Source organism: Miscanthus floridulus, chromosome 12 (assembly GCF_019320115.1).
Source record: "Miscanthus floridulus cultivar M001 chromosome 12, ASM1932011v1, whole genome shotgun sequence".
Lineage (NCBI taxonomy): Eukaryota > Viridiplantae > Streptophyta > Magnoliopsida > Poales > Poaceae > Miscanthus > Miscanthus floridulus.
In genome coordinates, this window is record NC_089591.1 from 2,503,879 (window position 1) to 2,526,646 (window position 22,768).

A 22,768-nucleotide genomic window follows, 5' to 3' on the forward strand; every position below is an offset into this window, starting at 1 on the left:
CCGGTCCGGAAAACGGTTCATGGGCTTGGTGGGCTATAAAATATGTGCACGCCAAACAACATTGACAATTCTTGTGTTTATCGGGCTTGCAAATGACTCTTCCACACGCTTCTTTCCCCAAGCTATAGTAGATCGCAGGCGAATCCCCGGCGATCTCCAACTTCCCGCGTCGATTTCGTCGATTCCTTCTCATCTCCAGTGGCCACTTCGGCGGTGGGGATGGGGAGGAGTTGCGGAGTCGATGGCCGGTGTATATACCCTTCCCTTTTAGCTTTTGTTTGTGTAGGTTAGGGTTAGGGTTAAGGTTGGAGTCTTTCCCGAGCTTCTCTGGCGTCGGCTATGTCAATGGTGGGCGGGTTCCGGTGGTGGTCTGTGGGCGGGAGGACCACAACGACAGTATCATCTGCAGGAGGTTTGGCATCAACGATTTTTCTCCGTTTCCTTCGTCTGTGTCGGTGCTCGAATCTTCTGTGTGCTTCTTTGGGTTGTCTGTGGCCTTCTCATCAATGGCAACGCTGAATCCGTGACCTACAACATGGCTGTTGTTCGAAGGAGACTTGGTGCTTTTACCGATGGCGTTTTCACCGGGATTTTGTCCCTCCGAGGAGGTTTCCCTTGGAGGTCATGGCTCCACTTGACCCTGTCACTACTACAGAATTTAACTGTAGGGGCGGCTCTAGAGCCTCTGTAGGGGTGGCTGCGCTAGCCGCCCTTCCCAGGATGTTCCTACAGAGGGTGCCTCTGTAGGGGCGGCTGGTGTTTTCAGCCGCCCCTACAGCGCCCTTTATAGGGGCGGCTGGTGTTTTCAGCCGCCCCTACAGTGCTCACTGTAGGGGCGGCTGGTAATATCAGCCGCCCCTGTAGTGGACTTCTGTAAGGGCGGCTGTATCACCGGCCGCCCCTGCTGTGTGTATTTGTAAGGGCGGTTCAATCAAGAACCGCCCCTACAGTGGATTTTCCAGCAAAAAAATAAATAATTCAAATTCAAATCTGACCATATATATATATATATATAATTCAAATCAAGTAACAACAATCTTTTCTCAACTCTGACATATATTTAAGCATTTCCAGGAAGTACACCAATTCACACTAAACATTTTGACACTGGTTTCACAAAAATCACAGCAAGTAAATACAACTAGAATAATAAAGTTCAAACATTTGCTCTAGCCAATACTGAAAATTCAGTATATTTGATGCAGTCACAACTACACATGCAGATATTGCTACTGCTAAGAAATCTCCATGGAGACAAATAATTGTTAAGAACAATCATGCAATGACAGCTACAGGGAAAACCAATTTCAACAGAGATAGATTCATTACATATGAAAACCCTCACCTTAAAGATAGAAGCTAATATGGGGTACAATCTGCCTATATTTTCCTTCGTGAAGATAGAAGCTATAAATGCGGGCCTCTTTCATGAGGTTTCGGGCTTTTGTGCAACGATTGCTCGAAGCTTTTGGCCTTCCACCACACTATCTTTTGGCCTAAGTCGTACATTTGCTGCTTGCATACCTACATGAGAAAATAGAACAAAGAATCAATTACTAAGCATATGAATTCGGCATGACTCAGGTAAAAAAACAGTCAGCAAGGTTGTAAGCATGTAAAAATAAATTGAGCTAGAAATCCCAAGAACATATCGGTGTTGCAAACTTCTTTTATGGTTAGCAATGAATCACAGTGTTCATGGAAATGGAAATTAGCAAGTATTGATGGAAATCAACACAATCCAGTATAAAATCAGGTCGAAAAAGAGGTAAACTGAAAAACAGGCGGAATTCTCAAGAACTTATTTTGTAGTATCTGATTTGATCAGGTAATAGATGGTCAGTACCTTAGGTGAAACAACTCTACTGGTATCTAGTATTGTGTATTGCATCAGCGTACAAGCACAACAACTTTAGCAGATATATTCTTTAAAGATGATGACATAGCAGGCCGTCCTAACATAACATTGATTAAAAAATTAAGCAACTAGTTCACGGAACAGATAACTAATAGAAGCACCTTTTTGATGAGCAGGGCGAAATAGCACAAATCCCTTGGACTTTCATCTACAGCCTGGACATGACAGAGGCACAGAAGAAAGTGCCCAAGTTCATCAATAACTCGTTTAGTCTTTGGATCTTGTAAGCCTTAACTTGTTTACTTATCTGTATTATAAAGAACAACGGCAAGTGAGTGAATAATAACTTATATTTGTACTACAACATTGTAAATAAACCCAGGAACAATGATAATCATTTAGATAGTAGTTATTTTTTAAATGACTTCCTAAGTGAAAGAAAACAATTGTCTGTATACTAGTTATTACTTATATTACTATAAACTTAAAATTGTAGATGAAATATTGCATTGCATTTAGCTATATGGATAAAAGACCAAGACTCTACACTGGCCTATGCTATATTAGTCTAAAATCAGCGTATGGACACGCACGGTGGAGAACAAACATCATTTAGTTTTATATGTGTGCCTGGAATAATGCTAGAGTCAGAGATTAGTTCATTTTTAGATAGAAGAATACACTGCTCTATTTCATTCTTCATGAACATCCGAAAAAACACTACTAGAGCATTAGAGATTCATGGATTTATACATCTACCAAGGCAACATCTAGTGTAAAAAATGGCTCTACTAGATTCCAAAATCACAACCAAACAGAACCCAAGCTGGACAAAGCAACCACCAAATAGTGCTGATGCATCACATTCACATGTAGTGCCGATATAAATCAACGTCAGAGCATACAAACAGCTCAAGGCAGCATTTCGACACAATCTGACAGGACATCAGTACATCACAGAAAGCACATCGCCATCATGTTTTTGCTCTTAGTGCTTAGTAGTCTCATATATTCAAACACATTCTGACATAAATGAATAAAACACTCTGAAATTGTGTGTTAACCACTAGGAATTTTCCCCTTCTGTCTTCCCATCGAACTCTGTATATCTACTTGTAGTGACTCTATTTGCAAAATAAGGAGGAGATCGAGTCTGATACGTACCAAAATTTAAGCGATGCCGTTTGTGCAGAAGTGAGCCCCTTACGGAAACGGCTTCTAGAGCGGCTGATGTTGGAGATGCCCCGGATGTGTTGGTCTACAGCGAGCGGCCTTGCCACCATCGTCGTGGATGTGCCGGCACAGCTCCGCCGCAGGTCCGACGCCTCTCCTCCGATCCCATCCGCAGGTCCGGCGTAGGCTCACCGCCGCTCCACGAAACCCCACCCCTTTAGCACCTAGAAAGCACGCGCAGCGAGGCGCGTGGAGAGAGCAAATCAGGAAGCCGTGATGCACGGGCGGAGGAAGGAAGAAGAAGCGGAGATGGGGATAGCTCGAGCGACTCACCTCGCACAGCCGGTAGGCCGGAAGGGGCTGGCTGCTGCTGCGTGCGGCCTGGCGCTGGCCGGCCGAGCTGGCAATCGCCGAGGGGAGGACTATGGGGCCAAGCCAACGCGCGCGAGGTCCACGCCGCCGCGCGGCCGAGGGGCGCCCGCGCCTGTGTCGTGCCTCTCCGAGCTCGTCGGGCAGCAACAGTCGAGTGCAAGCTGGGGGGGTGGGGGGGCGGGGGGCTCGTCCCGTACCTACCTGCGCCGCCAGAGGAGGGGGCTGCGTGAGGGAGTGAGGACCCTAGGGTTTCGACTGAAGAAGAGATCCAGCGCAGGTTTATTCGGCATTTGGCATATCTTAGCCGTTCGAAGTCAATCCAACGGTGAAAAGCGAGTGTGCTCCGACATGGGCTGAGCCGAATCTCTGATGGGCCCAATTCGAAATTGCTTCACCCTTGACTGTATAATAATAATGGTTTTATTAACTTTTTTCTATTATCGAGTAAATAGATAAGGCATCATGTGATTTCAAATTTTATAATTATTTTTTATAGATATATTTACATATACAATAACTAAAATAACTACAACAGTTTAAAATTGCAAAATTGAACCTTTAAAAATGGGAAAATTTTTAAATTTTTTTAAAAATAAAATCAAAACTACTAAAATAATTTTGAGACACCAAATGATCTCAAATGAAAATTTGATAAACATCAAAGTTGTAGAGGTCATGAAGATCAACAACTTTTATTTTGGTCATCTTGTCATTTGACAAAATTTGAACCATTCAAATTTGAAATTTTAAAAAATGACAAGTTCGAACCAAAATTTGAGACCCAAAATGATTTCAACATAAAAAGTGATGAATACCAAAGTTATTCAAATCATTAATATCTACAACTTTTATTTTAGTAATCTTGTCATTTAACAAAATTTGAACCTTTCAAATTTAAAATTTTGAAAAACGACAAGTTCGAACCAAAATTTAAGACCCAAATTGATTTCAACATAGAAAGTGATGAATACCAAAGTTGTTCAACTCATGAATATCTACAACTTTTATTTTGATTATTTCTTCATTTGACAAATTCTTAGCACACATTGTTCATTAATCTTACACATGTCTCATATAGTTTATAAAACCATATGAGAGATGTGTCACATTTGTGAATAATGTCATTATCACTTTGTCATATGAAGAAATAACCAATACAAAAGTTGTAGATCTTAATGAGTTATTCAACTTTGGTATTTATCACTTTTTCAGCTGAAATCATTTGGGGTACCAAAATCTTGTCTGAAGTTGCATTTTTTTGAAATTCAAAATTTAAATTGCTCAAACTTTTCATATGTATATATTGACAAAACCAACAAAATAAATTGATAGAGAATGATTTTAGAAAATTTTAGGAAAAAAAATCATCAGATTTGGAGTTAGTATGAGGAAGAAAAACTAGTTACAAAGTTGACCCACAGATTAAAAAAAGAAATCACACTGTTCACTATGATTATGTAAGGATCATCTAGAACAGTGTGATTTTTTTTAATCTGTGGGTAAATTTTGTAACTAGTTGTTCTCCCTCATACTAACACCAAATGTAATGGTTTTTTTTCTAAAAATTTCTAAAATCATGATTCAGCATTTAAGTTTGATCAAACTTGGATGTGACAATGTTTTAAACATTTTAAAATTTGAAATTTAAAATTTGACAAGTTTCAACCAAATTTTAAAACCCTAAATGATTTCAGATGTAAAAGTGATGAATACAAAAGTTGTTCAAGTCATCAAGATCTACAACTTTTATTTTGGTCATCTTGTCATTTGACAAAATTTGAACCTTTGAAATTTGAAATTTTAAAAAATGACAAGTTCGAACCAAAATTTGAGACCCAAAATGATTTCAACATAAAATGTGATGAATACCAAAGTTGTTCAACTCATTAATATCTACAACTTTTATTTTAGTCATCTTGTCATTTGACAAAATTTGAACCTTTTAAATTTGAAATTTTGAAAAAGGACAAGTTCAAACCAAAATTTAAGACCCAAATTGATTTCAACATAAAAAGTGATGAATACCAAAGTTGTTCAACTCATGAATATCTACAACTTTTATTTTGATCATTTCTTTATTTGACAAATTCTTAGCACACATTGTTCATTAATCTTACACATGACTCGTATAGTTTATAAACCATATGAGAGATGTGTCACATTTGTGAACAATATCATTACCACTTTGTCATATGAAGAAATGACCAATACAAAAATTATAGATCTTGATGAGTTATTCAACTTTGGTATTTATCACTTTTTTAGCTGAAATCATTTGCGGTACCAAAATCTTGTCTGAAGTTGCATTTTTTGAAATTCAAAATTTAAATTGCTCAAACTTTTCATATGTATATATTGACAAAACCAACAAAATAAATTGATAGAGAATGATTTTAGAAAATTTTAGGGAAAAAAATCATTAGATTTTGAGTTAGTATGAGGAAGAAAAACTAGTTACAAAGTTGATCCACAGATTAAAAAAAAGAAATCATACTATTCACTATGATCATGTAAGGATAATCTAAAACAGTGTGATTTCTCTTTTTAATCTATGGGTAAACTTTGTAACTAGTTGTTCTCCCTCATACTAACTCCAAATATGATGGTTTTTTTTCTAAAAATTTCTAAAATCATGCTTCAGCATTTAAGTTTGACCAAACTTGGATGTGACAATGTTTTACACATTTTAAATTTTGAAATTTGACAAGTTCAAACCAAATTTTAAAACCCTAAATGATTTCAGATGTAAAAGTGATGAATACAAAAGTTGTTCAACTCATCAATATCTACAACTTTTATTTGGTCATCTTGTTATTTGACTAAATTTGAACCTTTCAAATTTTGAAATTTTAAAAAAGGAAAATAGACACTGTAGGGGCGGCTGGTGATTGAGCCGCCCCTACAGATCAACCCCAACTATAGGGGCGGCTCAGGTTACTAGCCGCCCCTACAGTGCCATCTGTAGGGGCGGCTGGGCTGCTGGGGCTCGAGGACGTCCACTGTAGGGGCGCCCCCAACCCCAGCCGCCCCTACAGTAAAAATATCTCCGTTCCTACAGTAAGAATCTGACGTAGTGTGTATGTCGGCTGGTGTTCTTGGATCCCCTTTGTGGGATTGGTGCTTGTTGGCCGGAGCTTGCCGGTGATGCGACTGGCGTCTGTTTCCGGTGAAAGTAGGGTTTGCTCGGGGCGTTCTCAATGTCGAATCGAGAATCGGCTGGAAGCTTCATTATGGATCTTCTTCATTGCGGGAGATGGAGGAGGACCAGGCTGCAGCAGCGATGGTCGGCGATGGTGACGAACACTGTGTAATAATGAACTTATGTGTAATTTTATTTTCTTTCAGGGGTACCTGGTCAAGGGCTTGGTTGTAAGCGTTCTATATCAATAAAATCCAACCCTATCTCAAAAAAAAAAATCTTGTGTTTATCGTGCAATTCTTTTCTACATATCCAAATTTCCTTTCCACGTCCTCTGAGCTTATGAGTCTCATCCAATGGTTAAAACCAATTAATGGAAAACTATTAGCTCAATTATTCTGAATACAAATAAAGTGGTCTTATTGAATCTACTACACCACTCATTTGTTTTTAACTCATCCGAGCTTATGGAAAGTGGCAGAGGGTAAGGTGAAACATATCTTGGTGTGCTGCATGCATGATGAAGGTAGAAAGAGACAGAGACCATTTCTAGTTCATTTTCCCCCAAATCCAAAAGTTCCTAAAGTTGTGTGAGACGTCTTTTTTGTGTGTTTTATTTATCTTTTTTGTTTTTTAGTTTCTTATTACAATTTTTATTAAAAAAGAATTGGCATAAAGATATCCCATTATAGGTGTGTTTGCGAAAAAAAGATATATACCATTATAGTTGCGTTTGCGAAAAAAAATGTGCCCCAAAAAATATGGAGCAAATAATTTAGCAAACATATTCAGAACTCGGCGTTATTCTGAAAGACTGAAACAAAGTAACGCCCGCTGTATGTATATAATTACTTGGAAAAAATTATATGGTAATTCTTAGCACTGTAGCACCGGCATTGGTTTGCTTTTGTAATTTTTCTTTGCCCTGTGTCTACTTTACAAAATGGCGGGACAGAGTGACAGGCTACGCGGTGCTCCTGTCTACAGTATACTCTCGAAAATGGCAAGGGCTGAGCTTGTACAGACTACGCAGTGAGCCAAAGGCCAAAGCAATGGCACTCCGCAGCTCGAGGCTACGACGGAGGAGCCCGACGACGTGGAGGACCTCGCTGTCGCGCGCGTCGATCAACCAGATTTATATACCTGGTTTGTCGTCACCTGATCACCACATATAAATATGACGGTAATACTACCATTAACATTAACATTTCCAGAAGACCGGATGCATTGTTCCACATGCGCCGCTCACCTAAAAATACGCCTCACCTAACAAAATCAACTCCTGTATGCGTAGCGCCGCTCGGCTTCCACTCTTACCCCTTCCGCGCTCCTCTTCCCCTACCGTAGTGCACCAACGCGACGTCCTCCCCCACCGGGAGTGCCCAACGCTGGCATATCTGGTGGCCCTCTCACCCACCCTGGCGAGATCCATGGAGTAAGTGGCGAGTGGAAGATCCATAGAGGTGACGCGGTGGTGTTGCAGGGGAGTGGGTGGCTCTCCTCCACCCCGGCACACCACCCTCTCCACCCTCGGCGGCACCATCTCTCACCCCCGGCGACCGAGCTCCGGATCCTCCCATCTCGGCGGCCATGGCGCTCCTCGTCCTCCATTCCCATCGTCACCGCCGAACCAAGCCCGGTACTGGTGGTGTTGGAGGTGGTGGTGCTCGTGCGCCGCCGCTCGCCTCTAGCTCCGACCCCCGACGGCTGGAATCGATCGGCCCAGGCTTTCCCTCCCCTATGGTACAAATGTATGTTTCAGATGTTTTAGTCGTTTCAAAGGTATATTGCAGTTGTTTCTTATGGATGTTGCAAAAGTAGATCAGGGGATGTTGCACATGTTGCATATGTTGCAAGTGTTTCAGAAGCATGTTGCAAGCGTTTGATGTTTCATATTTTTCTAGACGTATGTAGCAATTCTTTTTTATCTGGATGTTGCATATGTGTTTTCACACATATGTTGCAACAGTATGTTTTAAATGTTTCAGCTGTTTCAGTCTTAGGTTGTAGTAAGGGGCAATTGTTTTATTTGGATGTTGCATATGTTTCGCAAACATGTTGCAAGCGTATATCCCAAATGTTTCATCTGTTTCAAATGTATGTTGCATTTGAGTGTTTCATGTTGCAAGTGCAGACCACCGGCGTTGGTGTCCAAGAGGGCGGGCAGGGCCAAGCCGCGGCCACCGACGAGTGGAGGAGCGCGCAGGCCACCGTCGGCGGTGTGGGGGAGGAGGCACAGGTCGTGTGATGCTGTTGTGGAAGAGGCGAGGTGTCTTCTGGGTGGCCTGAAAGAGACGGGCGTCGCGCCATTGTGGAAGAGGAGGGGGCAAATCATCCGATAGCGTGGACAACGGATCTAAAGAGGGCAATTCGGATGCAAGCGCCGGGTAACAGAGCTAGTGCAGGCGGCGCGCGAATCCGAGTGGATGGGGTGGAACAGCAGCGAGCGTCCGGACAGACGCAGGCGTTCGGACGTCCAGGCACTAGTGCTGCCATAAGGTGGCGTTTGGACACAGGATATAAAGAGTGGGATAGGGAAAGATAAATGGATAAACAGTTAGGATTAAATGAGACTAAAAAATGGATGCCTAAGATATAATATTATCATTTGGAAGGGTGTGATATCCCAGTGTCATCCAAACGTCACCTAAAAATTAATATTATTATTATTGTTGGTCCGAAATTAACACACAACTTCTGGTTCCGGTTACCTCTGTCGGCAGGGTACCTCTGTCTCTTGGTGTTCGGCGTGACGGTGGGACGGCAGGGGACATGCCAGAACGCTGCCCGGAAGCTTCTGCGGGTTTCTGGTTTCTCCAGATGTATTTTTTTTAGCAAAGGTTTCTACAGATGGATGGAAGTGGGGGCCGAACGTAGGGAATCAAATGAGAGGGTTTTAGCTGTATGCCATTAAAAAAGATATCTTTATCTATAAGTTACTAAAAAAATTCACCTAGATGTCATTCGTCGGAACCCTTTTGTCCTCACACTATTATGTCCACTTTTAGCTCTATAACGGTGTCAAACTATGCTGAAAAATATCTAAACTACCCTCATGTTTGCTACCATAAGTGTATGCGATCTTTTAATCTTGGCCGTGGATCCGGAGAGGAACGGTGCAAGTTCATTGCCAGTATAAGTGTATTTCTAAAGTATTTCTGAATTTATTTTTCTAAAGGAAAATGACAGTTTAAGGTGTAAGCATGACTTCACGGTGGGGTCATCAAGCTAGATCTCGGTACGTATCCCTGTAATCTCGTGATGCATCTGTTGTGCAAGTTGCTGAAAAATCATGGCGAAAGTACTGTTCACTAATTTATTGTGAGAGAAAAACACTATATATTCGCTGAAATAGTACGGCTCATAAGACAAAGGTATAGGGCCTAAGGCAGAGTTCCCTCTGCTGCTCGCTCTGGGCGCTCGCGCGGCGTTGCGTGCATGCGTGCTAGGAGGGGTTGCAGCTGTTGTCGCAGAAGCCAACGAGGACGACAAGCCGCGTAGAGATGCGCCACCCCATCCCGAGCCAACGATGCCGTCGCGGTAGAGTTCGACATGCTCATGGACGTCCAGTTTGGCGACCCCAACAGGAACCACGTTGGCCCGGATCTCGGCTCCATGGTCTCCACCATGTCTGCCAACCTCAGGGACGACGCCACCGGCGGCGTTGACCTCACCAGCGAGACGACCGTCAACGCCTGGATCGACTTCCGTCCCTCCGGTTTCGGCGACGGGAAAGGCGGCGTCTTGGAGGTGTTCGCGTCCTATGTGCCCAAGCGCCCGCCCAGGCCCGTGCTGTCCGCGCCGCTCGATCTCGGGGAGCACGTCAAGGACGCCGCGTTCATCGGATTCTCCGCCTCCATGTAGGGAAGCACGGAGATGCACGCCATCGAGCGGTGCAGCTTATCCACCACGTCGCCTTCGCCATCCCAGCGTTCGGCACCCGCCGTGGCGCCGCCCGACTCTACCCCAGCGCTCCCGCCCCCGTCGCCAACCCAGTGCTCTGTCGCCGCTGCTCCCAGGAGTGACAACGACAGCGCCGTCGCCACCAGCTGCCTCAACAAGTGTCGCCGCGCCTGCCGCTCGAACGCGTGGCCGCCACGAACGCCCTACCCTGCCCCGCGTCCGCACGGGCCGTCCTCGGTGCCGGCGTCGCGACCACCACTACGTGTGCCCTGCCCCACGCTGGGGACGTGCGTGCCGTCCTCAACGCCAGCAACGTGGGCGCCGCCGCGAGTGGCCCGCCCCACCCCCGCGCGGGCGAGCTTCGCCCCGGCCACCACGGGCGCGCGCGGGCGAGCTCAGCCCCGGCCACCGCGACAGCGCGCGGGCAAGCTCCGCCCCCCGGATAGTGCACGGACGAGCTTTCCCCGGCCATGTTCTTGAGGAGGAAGAAGGTGCCCAGGTCATTTACAGCTTGGCCCCACCGGACAGAGAGAAAGAAGTGAGAGGATAAGGTCGTGAGAGAAGGGTATGTTAGACATTGTGATCGGCTAGGCCCACATGTCAGGGCTGCCAAACGGTGGAAACCAGACGGAAGGTGGACGGAATGGCGTGTGGGGCAAAAGAGTTAAGGTCAGTGGCACCGAGGTGTGTTCTAACTTTTAGTGGCATGTAGGTCTGGACCATATTTTATAATGGCACACAGGTAAAAGCCCCATGAAAACGACTCAGACCGGCCTTTCCAAAAAAAAAAACCCAAACCAGAATAGAGGCCTAGTTTTGGGTCCAATTGACTATGCTCTTGTATGGGCTGCATTCCCATTTTCCCTCAAAAATCCTTAGGCCAAATTGGGCTAAAGGTACTTTTTTACCCTATATTTGTAGAGATTCCTCTAAAAAAAAAGTGAACTAACATTCTTTTATTCTTTTTAAATAAACAAAAAGGAAGACAGTCAAGTGAACGCCGCATATATTTGTAGATAAAATAATAATAGATAGAATCCGACTTTACAACTCTATGACTCCAGGCCCTGAAAAAGTTCAGGCTTACCTTCTTGATCTCTTTTTATTTTTGAACTTACCTATTTGGCCCAAAAATTATGTTCGGTTACTTATATGGTTCTTCCATCCATTCTGTTAGCTTTCACCGTGAGGCAACCCTACATACGTATGTCAAAAGACAAAACTACCCTTACCTCTTCTCTTGTCCCCAACGCACTGAAGCCGATTCAGATCGAGCAGAGAACCGCACAGAGATGGCGGGTGAGGTGCTGGGCACAGCCGCTGTGCGCCTCCTTGTGCGGCCGCGGGTGCAGATGAGGCGCTCGGCGCGGCCCCCTACGTGGCTGGCCTGGGCGACGGCCGAGGGGGCTGGGTGGCCCAGGTCGCGGCTCGAAGCAAGCATTGCCAAGGATCAAAATCTTCGGCCTGATTTTCTGTATCGGAATCTGGCTTCTTATTAGCACCAAAGAGGATGGTTGTGACTCATAATCATAGCTGAACATTCTTGTTTTCCTCAAGTTCTTGTATAGTCGTAGTATACAGTGAGAGTAAGAAAGAAATTTACTTTCCTTTTTTTGAAAGGCTAATCTTTAGTAATCTAGAAGATATCAGATTCTGTTTTGTGGTTGATATGTTGTTACGTAGATCAACCTGTGATGGCTAAAGGATAAAAGAAGGTAAACTCTGCACTGATTTTTTTTTTCGCTCTGGCGGCAAACTTGTCATTTCACCCTTGACTTAGCAGCTCCGGTGTACGAGAGAATCGAACCGTGGGAGTGAAGAGTCGAACCGAGCACATTGCAGCAGCCGAACCATGTGTGTCAGATTTGAAATCGGATGTTGCAGAAGAGTACTACTAGATCAGCAGCGGTAGATTCACAGCCTATCCAGAGCTGACATGTGAAGAGAAAAACAAGAGTAGGAAGCCCTTGTCTACGGGATAGGATATTTGGTTTCCGTCCTCCAAGCTTCGACCCCTTATCAAATAGTGTTCGATATTAATCGGTAAGCAAAACCCCCAGAAATACATGGATGTGCTTTGCCAGCTGGAAAGGAAAAGACGAAAAGAGAAACTACCGTGAGTTAATTAATCACAAGTAACAGAGTGAAAAAGGGAAAAGGAAAAAAAAAACACCCAGGTGGTCTTGCCAGGCTAACCATTACCATCTGGGCCGACTTCTGGAATCTATGCTGTCACCTTGTTCATCAGCTTGGTGTGGCCCGTTCCGAAAAATGGTAGATGGGCTTGGTGTGCTTTGAAGTATATGCATGCTAAACAACATTGGCAAGTCTTGTGTTTATATCATGCAATTTTTTTTTATAAATTATATGCATGATTTTCCTTTCCACGTCATCTGAGCTTGTGAGTCACATCCAATGGTCATACTCTTGTCAGATTACTGACAGAACAGAACTTTTGATCCTATATAAACCAATGATAGCTGGACCGGCTAATTTATACACTCAGGTCTTGTTTGATGCGCATGTATTCATCCCAATCTATATGTGTTGATGTGGATTGGAGTGGAATTAAACTAAGTTCCATTCCATTCTAACATATGTGTATTGAAGTGAATACACATTCATCCGAACAAGACCTCAATGGTCGTCGTGAAGGATAGGGCTTGAATGAAAGAAAAATTGTAATCACTGAAAAACGATAGTCGTGAAGGACAGGACTTGAAGAAAGGAAAACTCGATCTCTGAGGAAACTGAAACTCTGAATTGTTTCAAAATACAACATTTACACTTGCTCACACATATTATGCATAACCATTGGAAGGTACGTAGATCTAAAACTGCAACAAGAGGACATCTCAAATAATGTAAGTACCTAATTAAGCGCTTCACAGACAACACGCTAATTAACTCGGCGGGCGGAGAGGATGCCTATCCAGTGTCCAACATGCATGCAGTGTGAGCTAGCGGTTTCGATCGGGCTCGCTACAAAGATTTGCCCAATCGTTAACGCACCATTAGTATATATCCGAATCACCGAAAAGAAGCCTGCAAGTGAATAAGGGTCTCACGACAGTGAAATGGCCGGCCTTCTTACTGTTACTATTCTTAAATTAGAGGCCTGAATAAAGTCTCCACGTTAATCCTCACCAAATACGATAAAAAAATAAATGCTACAAATTTTCGCATTAATCAGAAATATCTAGCCTCGAACAATCCTTAACCATTAGATCTATTTTGTAATCTAAAGAAATTATTCACCTCCGCAATTATATAGAGAAAAACATTTCGTCAAGGGAAAAACGCCGGCAAGGTGGTGGCTCCAATAGAGATCCTCCTCCCGTGCTTGCGCCGGCACGCCGTCAATCCTCCACGGTCTGCTCCGAGCGCGCGCGTCTCCCCAACCCCGCCCTGGTCATGGCTGCGGCCCTCCGCAGTGTCGTTGGCCTCCCCCAAGGCCACCACGGCGGGCGTCGTCCCGGGGATGCGGAGAGGGGCGGCGGCTACGTGGAGTGGGGTGGCGGCGCGTAGAGGCCGATGAACCAGGCCGGAACGCACAGAAGTTGTGAAAGAAAATGGGGAGAGCGTTTGACAATGAGGGATCGGGGATGAGGGCATTTTCGTAATTTGCCAAGTATATTGGTTTTGGCGCCTGGTTCAACTAGCAGTTTGTTTTGGAGGGAGGGAATACTTCTATATATTATTTGCGATAAAGCCTGAGTATAATTCCTATTTTCATATTAGAACAGATTCGAGACAATTAAACCGGACGACCCTGCCGAAACAATGCAATTCTTTGTTTTTTTTTTTGCTTTGACTCGTACAAATGCTTCAAAGTTTAAACACCTGCGCCTGTACACATTCTGTGCTACTGCCTAGCCAGAGCAAATAATCTACAAGATTTGGAGCTTGGTGGTAGATTCTAGTTTTCTTTGTATTCTCTCAAGCGTTCTTTTGTTTTGCTGCTAAAACCATCTCTCATGTTTAGTCCCCATATGAGATAAGTGGCCTATATAAGGATCATTTTCTTATCTAATACAACGAAGCGTAGCTCTCCTAGTTTTCTAAAAAAAGATGGGTTGGAGGGCCCACCTTTTTCAGACCGAATGTGACTAAGTTTTTGAAAACCTTTGTGGTTGAGTAATCTAAAGCGTCATGTGGCAATTGTACTTGATCGGAGGGTAGTGACGGCCAGGCTACATAGGCTGGGCACCCTACTTCTTCGTGCAATAACTATGTAGAATGGGATGGTGTGGTGCATCTCAAGGCTGGTCGACCATGTAGAGGACACCCGGATATCCTCAGCTTTTGGACTACCACACTAGTAGAGAATTGATTTTTTGCTAACGGTCAAAAACGATCTCTAGGACCGGTTTAAAAAACTGCTGCCATACCATCGATTCTAAAAAGAAGTGATTTTCAGGGGCTCTCTTAAGATAGCTGTCCTTAAAAATCGATTTTTAGGATCTGTTGACTTAAGTCAACCGTCTCTAAAAATAATTTTCAGAATTTTTAAAAAATCATTTGGAAGTCTATTGAAAATAAGAAAAAAATATTTTTTAGTATGACCGAAAGCCTAAAGGAACTCACGGGATTTAATTTGCGCTAGTTCTCAACAAGTGTAGCCGTTGCGGGTCACGCGTTCCACCCCTACCACCACACCACAAAGGCACTTGTGACTAGTTATATGATGTTCCACCCCCTACCATCATACCACAAAGGCATTTGTGACTAATTATATGATGATATCTATTTGTACTAATATATACAAATCTTGTAATCAATATTTGGACTCCCAAACAATCTTAATGACAAAAGTTTCAACTACAAAGTTTTAGATCTCGTGAAGCACTACAACTTTGATATATGACATTTCTACATCTAGGGTCACTTGGAAAATTCAAAAAACTAAAATTTAAAATATGAGGACTTATTATATATATTTGGGCCCCTAAACGATCTCGAATAAAAATTTCATCAACTACAATGTTTTAGATCTCCTCGAGCTCTATAATTATGATATAAATTTTATCTTCATTTGACTTTATTTGAAAAAGTTATAAATTTATTTGTGCTCTAGTTATTTTTAAGGAAGTCGACTATCTTCAAAATCGATTTCTAGGAGTGGTTGATTTAAGTCAACCCTTCCTAGAAATCACCTGTTTTTAGAGACGGTTGACATAAGCAACCGTCCATAAAAAATATATATTCAAAAGTGGTTCTCTTAAACAACACGTCCTTAAAAATAGATAAATTTTAGTGACGGCTTAGTTAATAGAACTGCCGCTAAAAATATATTTCTAGGGACGGTTTATAAGCTACAGCACACCTAGAATAGTTACAAACGGCTTGCTAAGTAAACCGTCCTTGATAGAAATAAGAGCGTCTGTAAAAATCAATTCTGTACAAGTCACTTTTGGTGTATAAATAGGGGTAGGCGTACCTAGATAAGTTTACATAACACTTGGAGCTATCCAATTCCAATTCCACTTCACTTTTATCTTAGAGCTAGATTAGTGTAGTTGGGCATTAGAGTCGAGTCGAGCTTTTCTCAAACACGCATGTGATGAGAGAATGTCCAGAATCAGTACCCATGCTAAAGTTCATGAGGTTAAACAGTTTCACAATACTACAGAATGAAACTTCGCTGGCGGGTAAAACTAAAAGGTCTACGTTAATCAAAATCAACGTGGACGGGCGCAACCCCTGCCTGCGTTAATCACTCCTGCGTAAATAATTTCCTAGATTAAAAAAGCCCAGCGAGCCCAGTGGACCCCCCTCGCGATGCTAACAACAGTCTGAATTAAATCAATTAACGGATTGAGACATCTTCATTTGCTCGCCTCTATTAATACTAATACCATTATAGGCGGTCATTTTAAGATGTCCATCTTTGTAAGGGGGTCAACAGAGGCAGCCAAGGCACCCGCCTCAAGAAATGGCTGGTTAATAGTGACCATTTGCTGAAGGCAGCCGCCTTGCCCGCGTCCGAAAACTCAAAACACCTGTGTCGGATAATGTTTACAGTAGTAGTGTTTAGTGCGTTAAAAACCTTCGATGCTATTTATGTGTTTTTATTAGTGTGATAGGGGATTGTCATGGATGACAAAGATTTAGCGAGCAATGTTTGTGATGATCCATAAATAAGAAAATAGAGACTAAATTGAAGAATCAATCTTATCACTCAGAATTTCATTTTGGAAAAGAGTTCTGCTTTGATGGTCCTCTTGAAAGAATTTTTCATGAATCTTAAAGCTGCTAGTAATTAATTAAAATTAATTTTGTCATGGGTCAGGATTAGGGCTGACCCTGTCCATGCCCAAACAAAATAATAAAGGCTCGGGTGTGTAGAGGTTGGGCTTTGTTTGGGCACGGACAGAGTCAACCCTAATCCTGGGTTGGAGTGGCTAACCCTGTCCGTGCCCAAACAAAGCCCAACCTCTACACACCCGAGCCTTTATTATTTTGTTTGGGCATGGACAGGGTCAGCCACTCCAACCCATGAAGAAAATAATTTTAATTAATTACTAGCAGCTTTAAGGTCTGTCCAAAAAATTTAAAGACGATCACCGGAGCAAAACTATGCTAACACCTAAAAGAAATATTTGTTTCTCAAAATTTGACCATGTAAAAAGTTTCATATGCTGAAACAAAACATCCAGAAGAGCACGGAATTCGTATGTTTTAGTGTAGTTTTTTTTTTGGGTGGGGTAGGGGGGGGGGGGGGGGGGGGGGGGGGGGTGGGGGGGTTGTTGGGGGGGGGGTGTTTGGGGGGGGGGGGGGGGGATGTTTTAGTGTAGTTTGGATAAACACTAAAGTTCCAGGAACATTAATGTTCACGCATCTGTGACGCATGACCTCTACCGTAGCATTCATATATTTCTCTCTATCAATTTTAAATCGAAGTTTTAACAATGGAACACTGAATTAAAAAATTATTGCTAATTAATTTTTATTTCATTGGATTGGTCTGGGTCGATTATTAGTATAGAAAAGGTAGTCAAACTGTCTGGATTCATTTCTCCCCGTTAATTCTATGATTGTTTCAATAGAAACTTAACTAACATTTAAATACTAACAGAAAAAGGAATATTTGAAGTAATTCCATTTTAGTTAATTTGACGATCCTTTTTTATTGACTGTCCGTTAGACTAAAATAAATAAAATTAATTAAAACCTGATTCAAATGGTATTGGGATCGGAGGAGGGACTATATAAATTGGAGGGAGGGGCAATGGCTTTTCCCCAGTCATTTTTACAGCTAGCGTAGTAGAGTAATACACCGTATTGACAAGGCTGTTCAGGATATTAATAAAGATTAAAAAAACGTTGCAGTCATGTCCCACCGCCAGCATATCCTCTTCGCCATTGTCCTCATGGCTGTTTCCGTCCTCCAAGCCGTCTCCACCAGAGTAACCACCACGGCTAACTTGACCGGGGACGATGCAGCCAAAACAGCCTATGATGTCCTGGAGCAGAACAACTTGCCACGGGGTCTTCTACCTCTCGGTGTGAAGTCTTACGTGCTCCACCCTGGTGGCGCTTTTCAGGTGACGCTCCCTGGTGAATGCAACTTCTTTGTCAGCGCTGCTGGAAAGCAATTCAAGTTGTGGGATCGTCACATCTGGGTCCATTAGCCGTGTGTCTGGCGTGAGGATTCAGGTGGAGTTCGCGTGGCTCGGGTTGAACCAGGTGTAACCAGCTCAACATTCAGCTAGAGAAGTCTACCCAGTCGTTCCCCATCAGCGCCTTCGCTCCGAGCGCACGATGCAGCTGAGGCGACCACCTATTGACCGCTTAAACCTAGGGCCTCTCCTATTTCTGATAATGCTTAATTATATGGTACATTCTCAAATTTTTGTATCCCGAATATGCTGTGTATTTTGGAATGAGGATAATAATTTGATTCAGTCCTAAATGTCGTCGTCATGCTTCTTCAGTTTTGCAGTGTTTATCTATAGACAGACAGGTACACATTGCATGGAAATCATATCATCATTATTTTAGCCTTACCAGAGCATGGGCGGAATCCGCACGTCTCTGGTATACAGTCACGTGATCACCGGTAGAGCCTCAGCATCCGATCTAACGTAAACTTGCTTGCACTGGCTATCCAGCATGTGGTATCTAATATATAACCTAGAGCCACAATGGTCTGTTCTGCTCATTGGCTCGATCGAATGTATTTCATCAGTTTGTTTGGAAGGTAACAATGCATATAAGAGGATCGATCCAGAAGTAGAGGCAAACTTGTTTGTTTAGGGGGAATTCCCTTTGAGGAGCAAAGATTCCCCATCCCAGCATAAACTTCTCACAAAATCAACAATACACCAATAACAAATAGAATAACAAGACCATCAACTCATCATCAAAAGATATCAAATTATCATCAAATCTCCAGAACACTAGTATATTACATATAGAGTTAAATACATGGGTGATCCATCAACTTGCGCTCTAGTTTCACTTAGGTCCATCAACTCTGAAAGTGGGTTTTTGGGTCCATAATCTTGGTTAGTGGCGCATTCCTAACACATACCCCATTTGTTTTAATTTTTTAACTGACGTGGCACCTCGGGGTCCCGCACACACGCATGCAGGTGCATGCATGGCTCTCGGCGCACGTCGTCGACTGGTCCACGCACGCCATCAGGTCCACGAGGAGGCAGGGAGGAAGCTCGTCGTCGACTGCGCCGCGAAGGGCGTCATGTTCGCCGAGGCCGACGCTGACCTCACCGCCGATGACTTCGGGGACGTCAAGTGCCCGGCGTTCCCGTGCTTCGAGCAGTTCATACTCGAGAGCACCAACATCGCCGGCGTCGAGCCCGTCGTCGACCACCCGTTGCAGCGGATCTGCCACTGCGTGGTGGATGCGCCGGGCGCCATGCAGTTTGAGAAGGCCATCTGCGAGTTCACGCGCAGGGCCACCGAGGCGCTGCCGTCGGTGACGCCGTCCTGGGGCAGGGAGATGTTCATGGCGCGTCAGCCGCCGCGGCCGTCGTACCCGCACCTCGATGGTGCTCACGGGGCGGCCGCTGTTCGCGCTGTCCAGGACGTACATCGTGTCGGACGTCAGCCACGCCGGGTTCAAGAGCGTCGACTTCGGACGCGGCACGGCACGAACGGCGAGACGCGCACCATGGCGCGCAGGTCCACGGCGTCAGAGCAAGCAGATGCCTCGGGCTTGGCACGGCCGGAGCAAGCAGCTGCCTCTCACCAACTTCCTAGAGGCCGTGCTTGTGGACAGAGTGACGTGTCCCACTCCAGCCGCAGGCGTCGCGACAGCACCGCCCACCAACTTTCGGGGCCAGCACGCCGCGGGCCCGCGTGTCTTGCAACGCGAACGAGGCGTCTAGACGTGGCCTCCATCTCCTGTTGTTCTCCAGCAGAGCGCGCCAACTCGCAGCCGCACCGCCATTCATTCATCTCACCCACCGATCTGCGGGCCCAGAGATGCCGCGGACCCGCGTGTCATGCAACGCGAACGAGCCGTGTAGACTGGGGATCCATCCGCAGCAGGCCCGCACGCCACACCAACCAGCCACACCACCGGGCTGCCCACCCCGTGCCCAATGACCCACGGGTCCCGTGCCGTCCATGGACCGCGCGTCATACGAGCCCCGGCGTGGATGGGCGTCGCGTGCGAGGGCCTGCCTGGAGACCCGGCAAGTTGGCCTCGGGGGCAGTGAGCTGTCGTGGGGCTCACACGCGAGGCGTGCCGCGACGCGGCACGTGGCGAGTGATGCATCGGCCTATGCACACACGTACCCCCCTGGTCCCCACGCGGGCCTGCTGCAGCTTTAAAAGTGGATGCCAGAGACGTGTCGTTGCTGCGTAGGCCCCCGCGCGACACCTGTGGACCCCGGAGCCTGTCGTTCTAGGATTCAGGGCGGACCGCGCGCTCGCCGTGCTCTGCAACTTCGTGGCGGCCTGCCCCAAGAGCCGCCGCGCGGTGAGCTGCACCCCCAACGCGGTGTCGTCCCTTGTCGACGTGCTCAACTGGCCGACGAGCCCGGGTACCAGGAGAAGGTGGCCTACGTGCTCATGGTCCTGGCGCACCGGAGCTACGGTGACCGTGCAGCCATGGCCGAGGCCTCCGCCTCGTCCACGCTCCTGGAGCTCACGCTCGTGGGCACGGCACTCGCGCAGAAGTGCGCGTCCAGGATCCTAGAGATCCTCCGCGCCGACAAGGGCAAGTAGGTCGTGGACGACGTCTCAGGCCTCGTGGCGACGGTGTCGGCGCCGCAGGAGCGTAGGTGCTGCGGGGAGGAGTCAGTGGACGGGGAGTTCGACGATGCCAGCATGAGCGCCGAGAAGCGCGTCGTGCGGCAGCTAGTTCAGTAGAGCCTGCAGAGCAACATGCAGCGCATCGTCCGGCATCGACCGAGAACCTCAAGGCGCTCACTGCCTCCTCCACCTCCAAGAGCCTGCCGTTCTAGGAGACCATGCTAGCATCACGACGAGCGGCGGGATGGCGCCGAGCATCGCGAGCATCTCCCTGGCGCCGGCGTCGTCCTTAGCCTTCCTCCGCACGGCCTTGGCCGCCTCGACGCGGGACATGCAACCTTCGCAGCCTCCGTCGTCGTCCTGGAGCGCCCCGACCACGCCCTTCAGCTCCTCGAACGCCTTGTGGCAGAACCTCCTAAATTATAGGGCCCACATGCACCTGTCACTGTCCGACGACCTTTGACATCTGTGCATATGTTTCCGGTAACTTAAGAAGACTGTCGGGTGTCCTCGGGGAACCCTGAATCATCCACGATTTCCGAGCAGGATCACGTTACAGAGTCATTGCAGTATTACAACATTTATTCAAATATCTACACCAGAGTAAAAACAGCGGAAGTCTTACAATAACATAATTTACAAAATAGTAGCTTCAAACCTCACAACTAAGTTCGATGATTATTACAAAACGAAATAGTGGAGTGACATTATAATATAATACAAAACACACAATGAAACTGCCCTGTCCAAGGGCCACACATTTACTTTTCATCGTCAGATCAAACAATAGTCATGCAGCACGATCCAAAACAGATCTGCTCATGAGGCTCACCTGCAACAAGGGTCAACGAACCCTGAGTACAAAAGTACTCAACAAGACTTAACCGAAATAAAACTGAAAAGACTCAGGAATGCAGGCTTAGGGATTCAAGGTATGGTTTTAGCAATAATCAAAGTTATTTTGCATAAAAGCTCTTTAACAAAATTCTTTATTTCAACAGTTAAAACTTCATAAAATTATATACAAAGATGACATGATCCGTAATGAGATCATGAATCTTCATATCAACACCTTCACAAACCATTCTCAAGTTCTAGTTATTAATACTACGATGATGAACAGTGAGTTGAGTCTCCATAACCGAGGAGCAACGACGATTCGAACCGATTGTTAACCCAGCTGGGAATTCCAGACCACACGACATATGCAGGTCCCCGACCTACATATACCAACCTACTCTCGGATCCTCTAAAACAAGAACGGGTCCGCGCCACCCGAGAATATAGTACTCCACCATTCCAGCCCATGGCCACGTGGGTACACGCTACTCTCGCCATCTCTCCACTCCTAGTGCGCGAGTAGCCATTCTCATAATAGAATAGCCGAGTAAAGGCTTACCCGAGTATGTGGTTAGTACTATAAAGTCTCACCTCATGCAATTCAACAACGGTACGGACCTTAATCGATACAGACGGAAAGTACCCGCTCACAAGACCTCCATGTCTTGTGGCTCACACACACCGAGTCCGCCCGGTCTAGATTTATTACTTCACATGCTCATATGTCATGATAACATAAGTAACCAAAGATCCATTTAAAATTCTCAGGTGACCGGTAATCACCTGGCTAAGCATGACTAAGCATAACTAGTCATTTATGAAATAAATCTAGTAACAAGGTAGATATGGAAAAACAATGTTGGTAATGCACCAATTAGGCTTTTACTTAACTCCTAATCACTTAATGCAGTAAAGAAAAGCAAAAGCAAAATTAATTTGTAAAATACAAGGTAGGGTCGTATGCATCCGGGGCTTGCCTTCATTGACGGAAAAGTCCGGTTCCTGTGACGTTTCACAAGTATTTGATCCGACCTCAACAGACGGATTAACCTCCTCCGCAACTTGATTAACTACCACGTGTTCACCTTTGTTCACTACACGTAGTAACAATGCCATGTTTAACATGATTCGGAATACGAAACATGATGCTCGATGATGGATGCAAAAATTAACAACTTGAATACAACTTTCCTTCATGGTACCGTTACAAGTTAAACTAACTAAACATTTTCGGAATACTAATACCAATTGCCAAAGAT

The 22,768-nt window shown here is 45.1% G+C and overlaps 2 protein-coding genes, 1 long non-coding RNA gene and 1 pseudogene across 3 annotated transcripts; 3 read left to right on the plus strand and 1 right to left on the minus strand.

Annotated features, from left to right (window-relative positions):
• Nucleotides 1-1,150: 1,150 nt before the first annotated feature.
• On the minus strand, nt 1,151-3,569 carry LOC136498332 (uncharacterized). Its single transcript, XR_010769566.1, has 4 exons — nt 3,365-3,569; nt 3,023-3,255; nt 2,020-2,165; nt 1,151-1,524 (listed from the first exon to the last, which is right to left on the minus strand). It is a non-coding gene; the product is annotated as an uncharacterized lncRNA (long non-coding RNA).
• A 6,849-nt stretch (nt 3,570-10,418) lies between these two features.
• On the plus strand, nt 10,419-10,925 carry LOC136498328 (classical arabinogalactan protein 9-like). Its single transcript, XM_066494276.1, has one exon. It carries the CDS (start codon nt 10,419-10,421, stop codon nt 10,923-10,925), a length of 507 nt encoding a protein of 168 aa, XP_066350373.1.
• An 8,125-nt stretch (nt 10,926-19,050) lies between these two features.
• Nucleotides 19,051-20,131, plus strand: LOC136498329 (benzyl alcohol O-benzoyltransferase-like). Its single transcript, XM_066494277.1, has 2 exons — nt 19,051-19,497; nt 19,940-20,131. The coding sequence occupies exons 1-2, from the start codon at nt 19,051-19,053 to the stop codon at nt 20,129-20,131; spliced, it is 639 nt and encodes a 212-aa protein (XP_066350374.1).
• Nucleotides 20,132-20,294: 163 nt separating this feature from the next.
• Nucleotides 20,295-21,306, plus strand: LOC136495455 (uncharacterized; annotated as a pseudogene).
• The last annotated feature ends 1,462 nt before the right edge of the window (nt 21,307-22,768 follow it).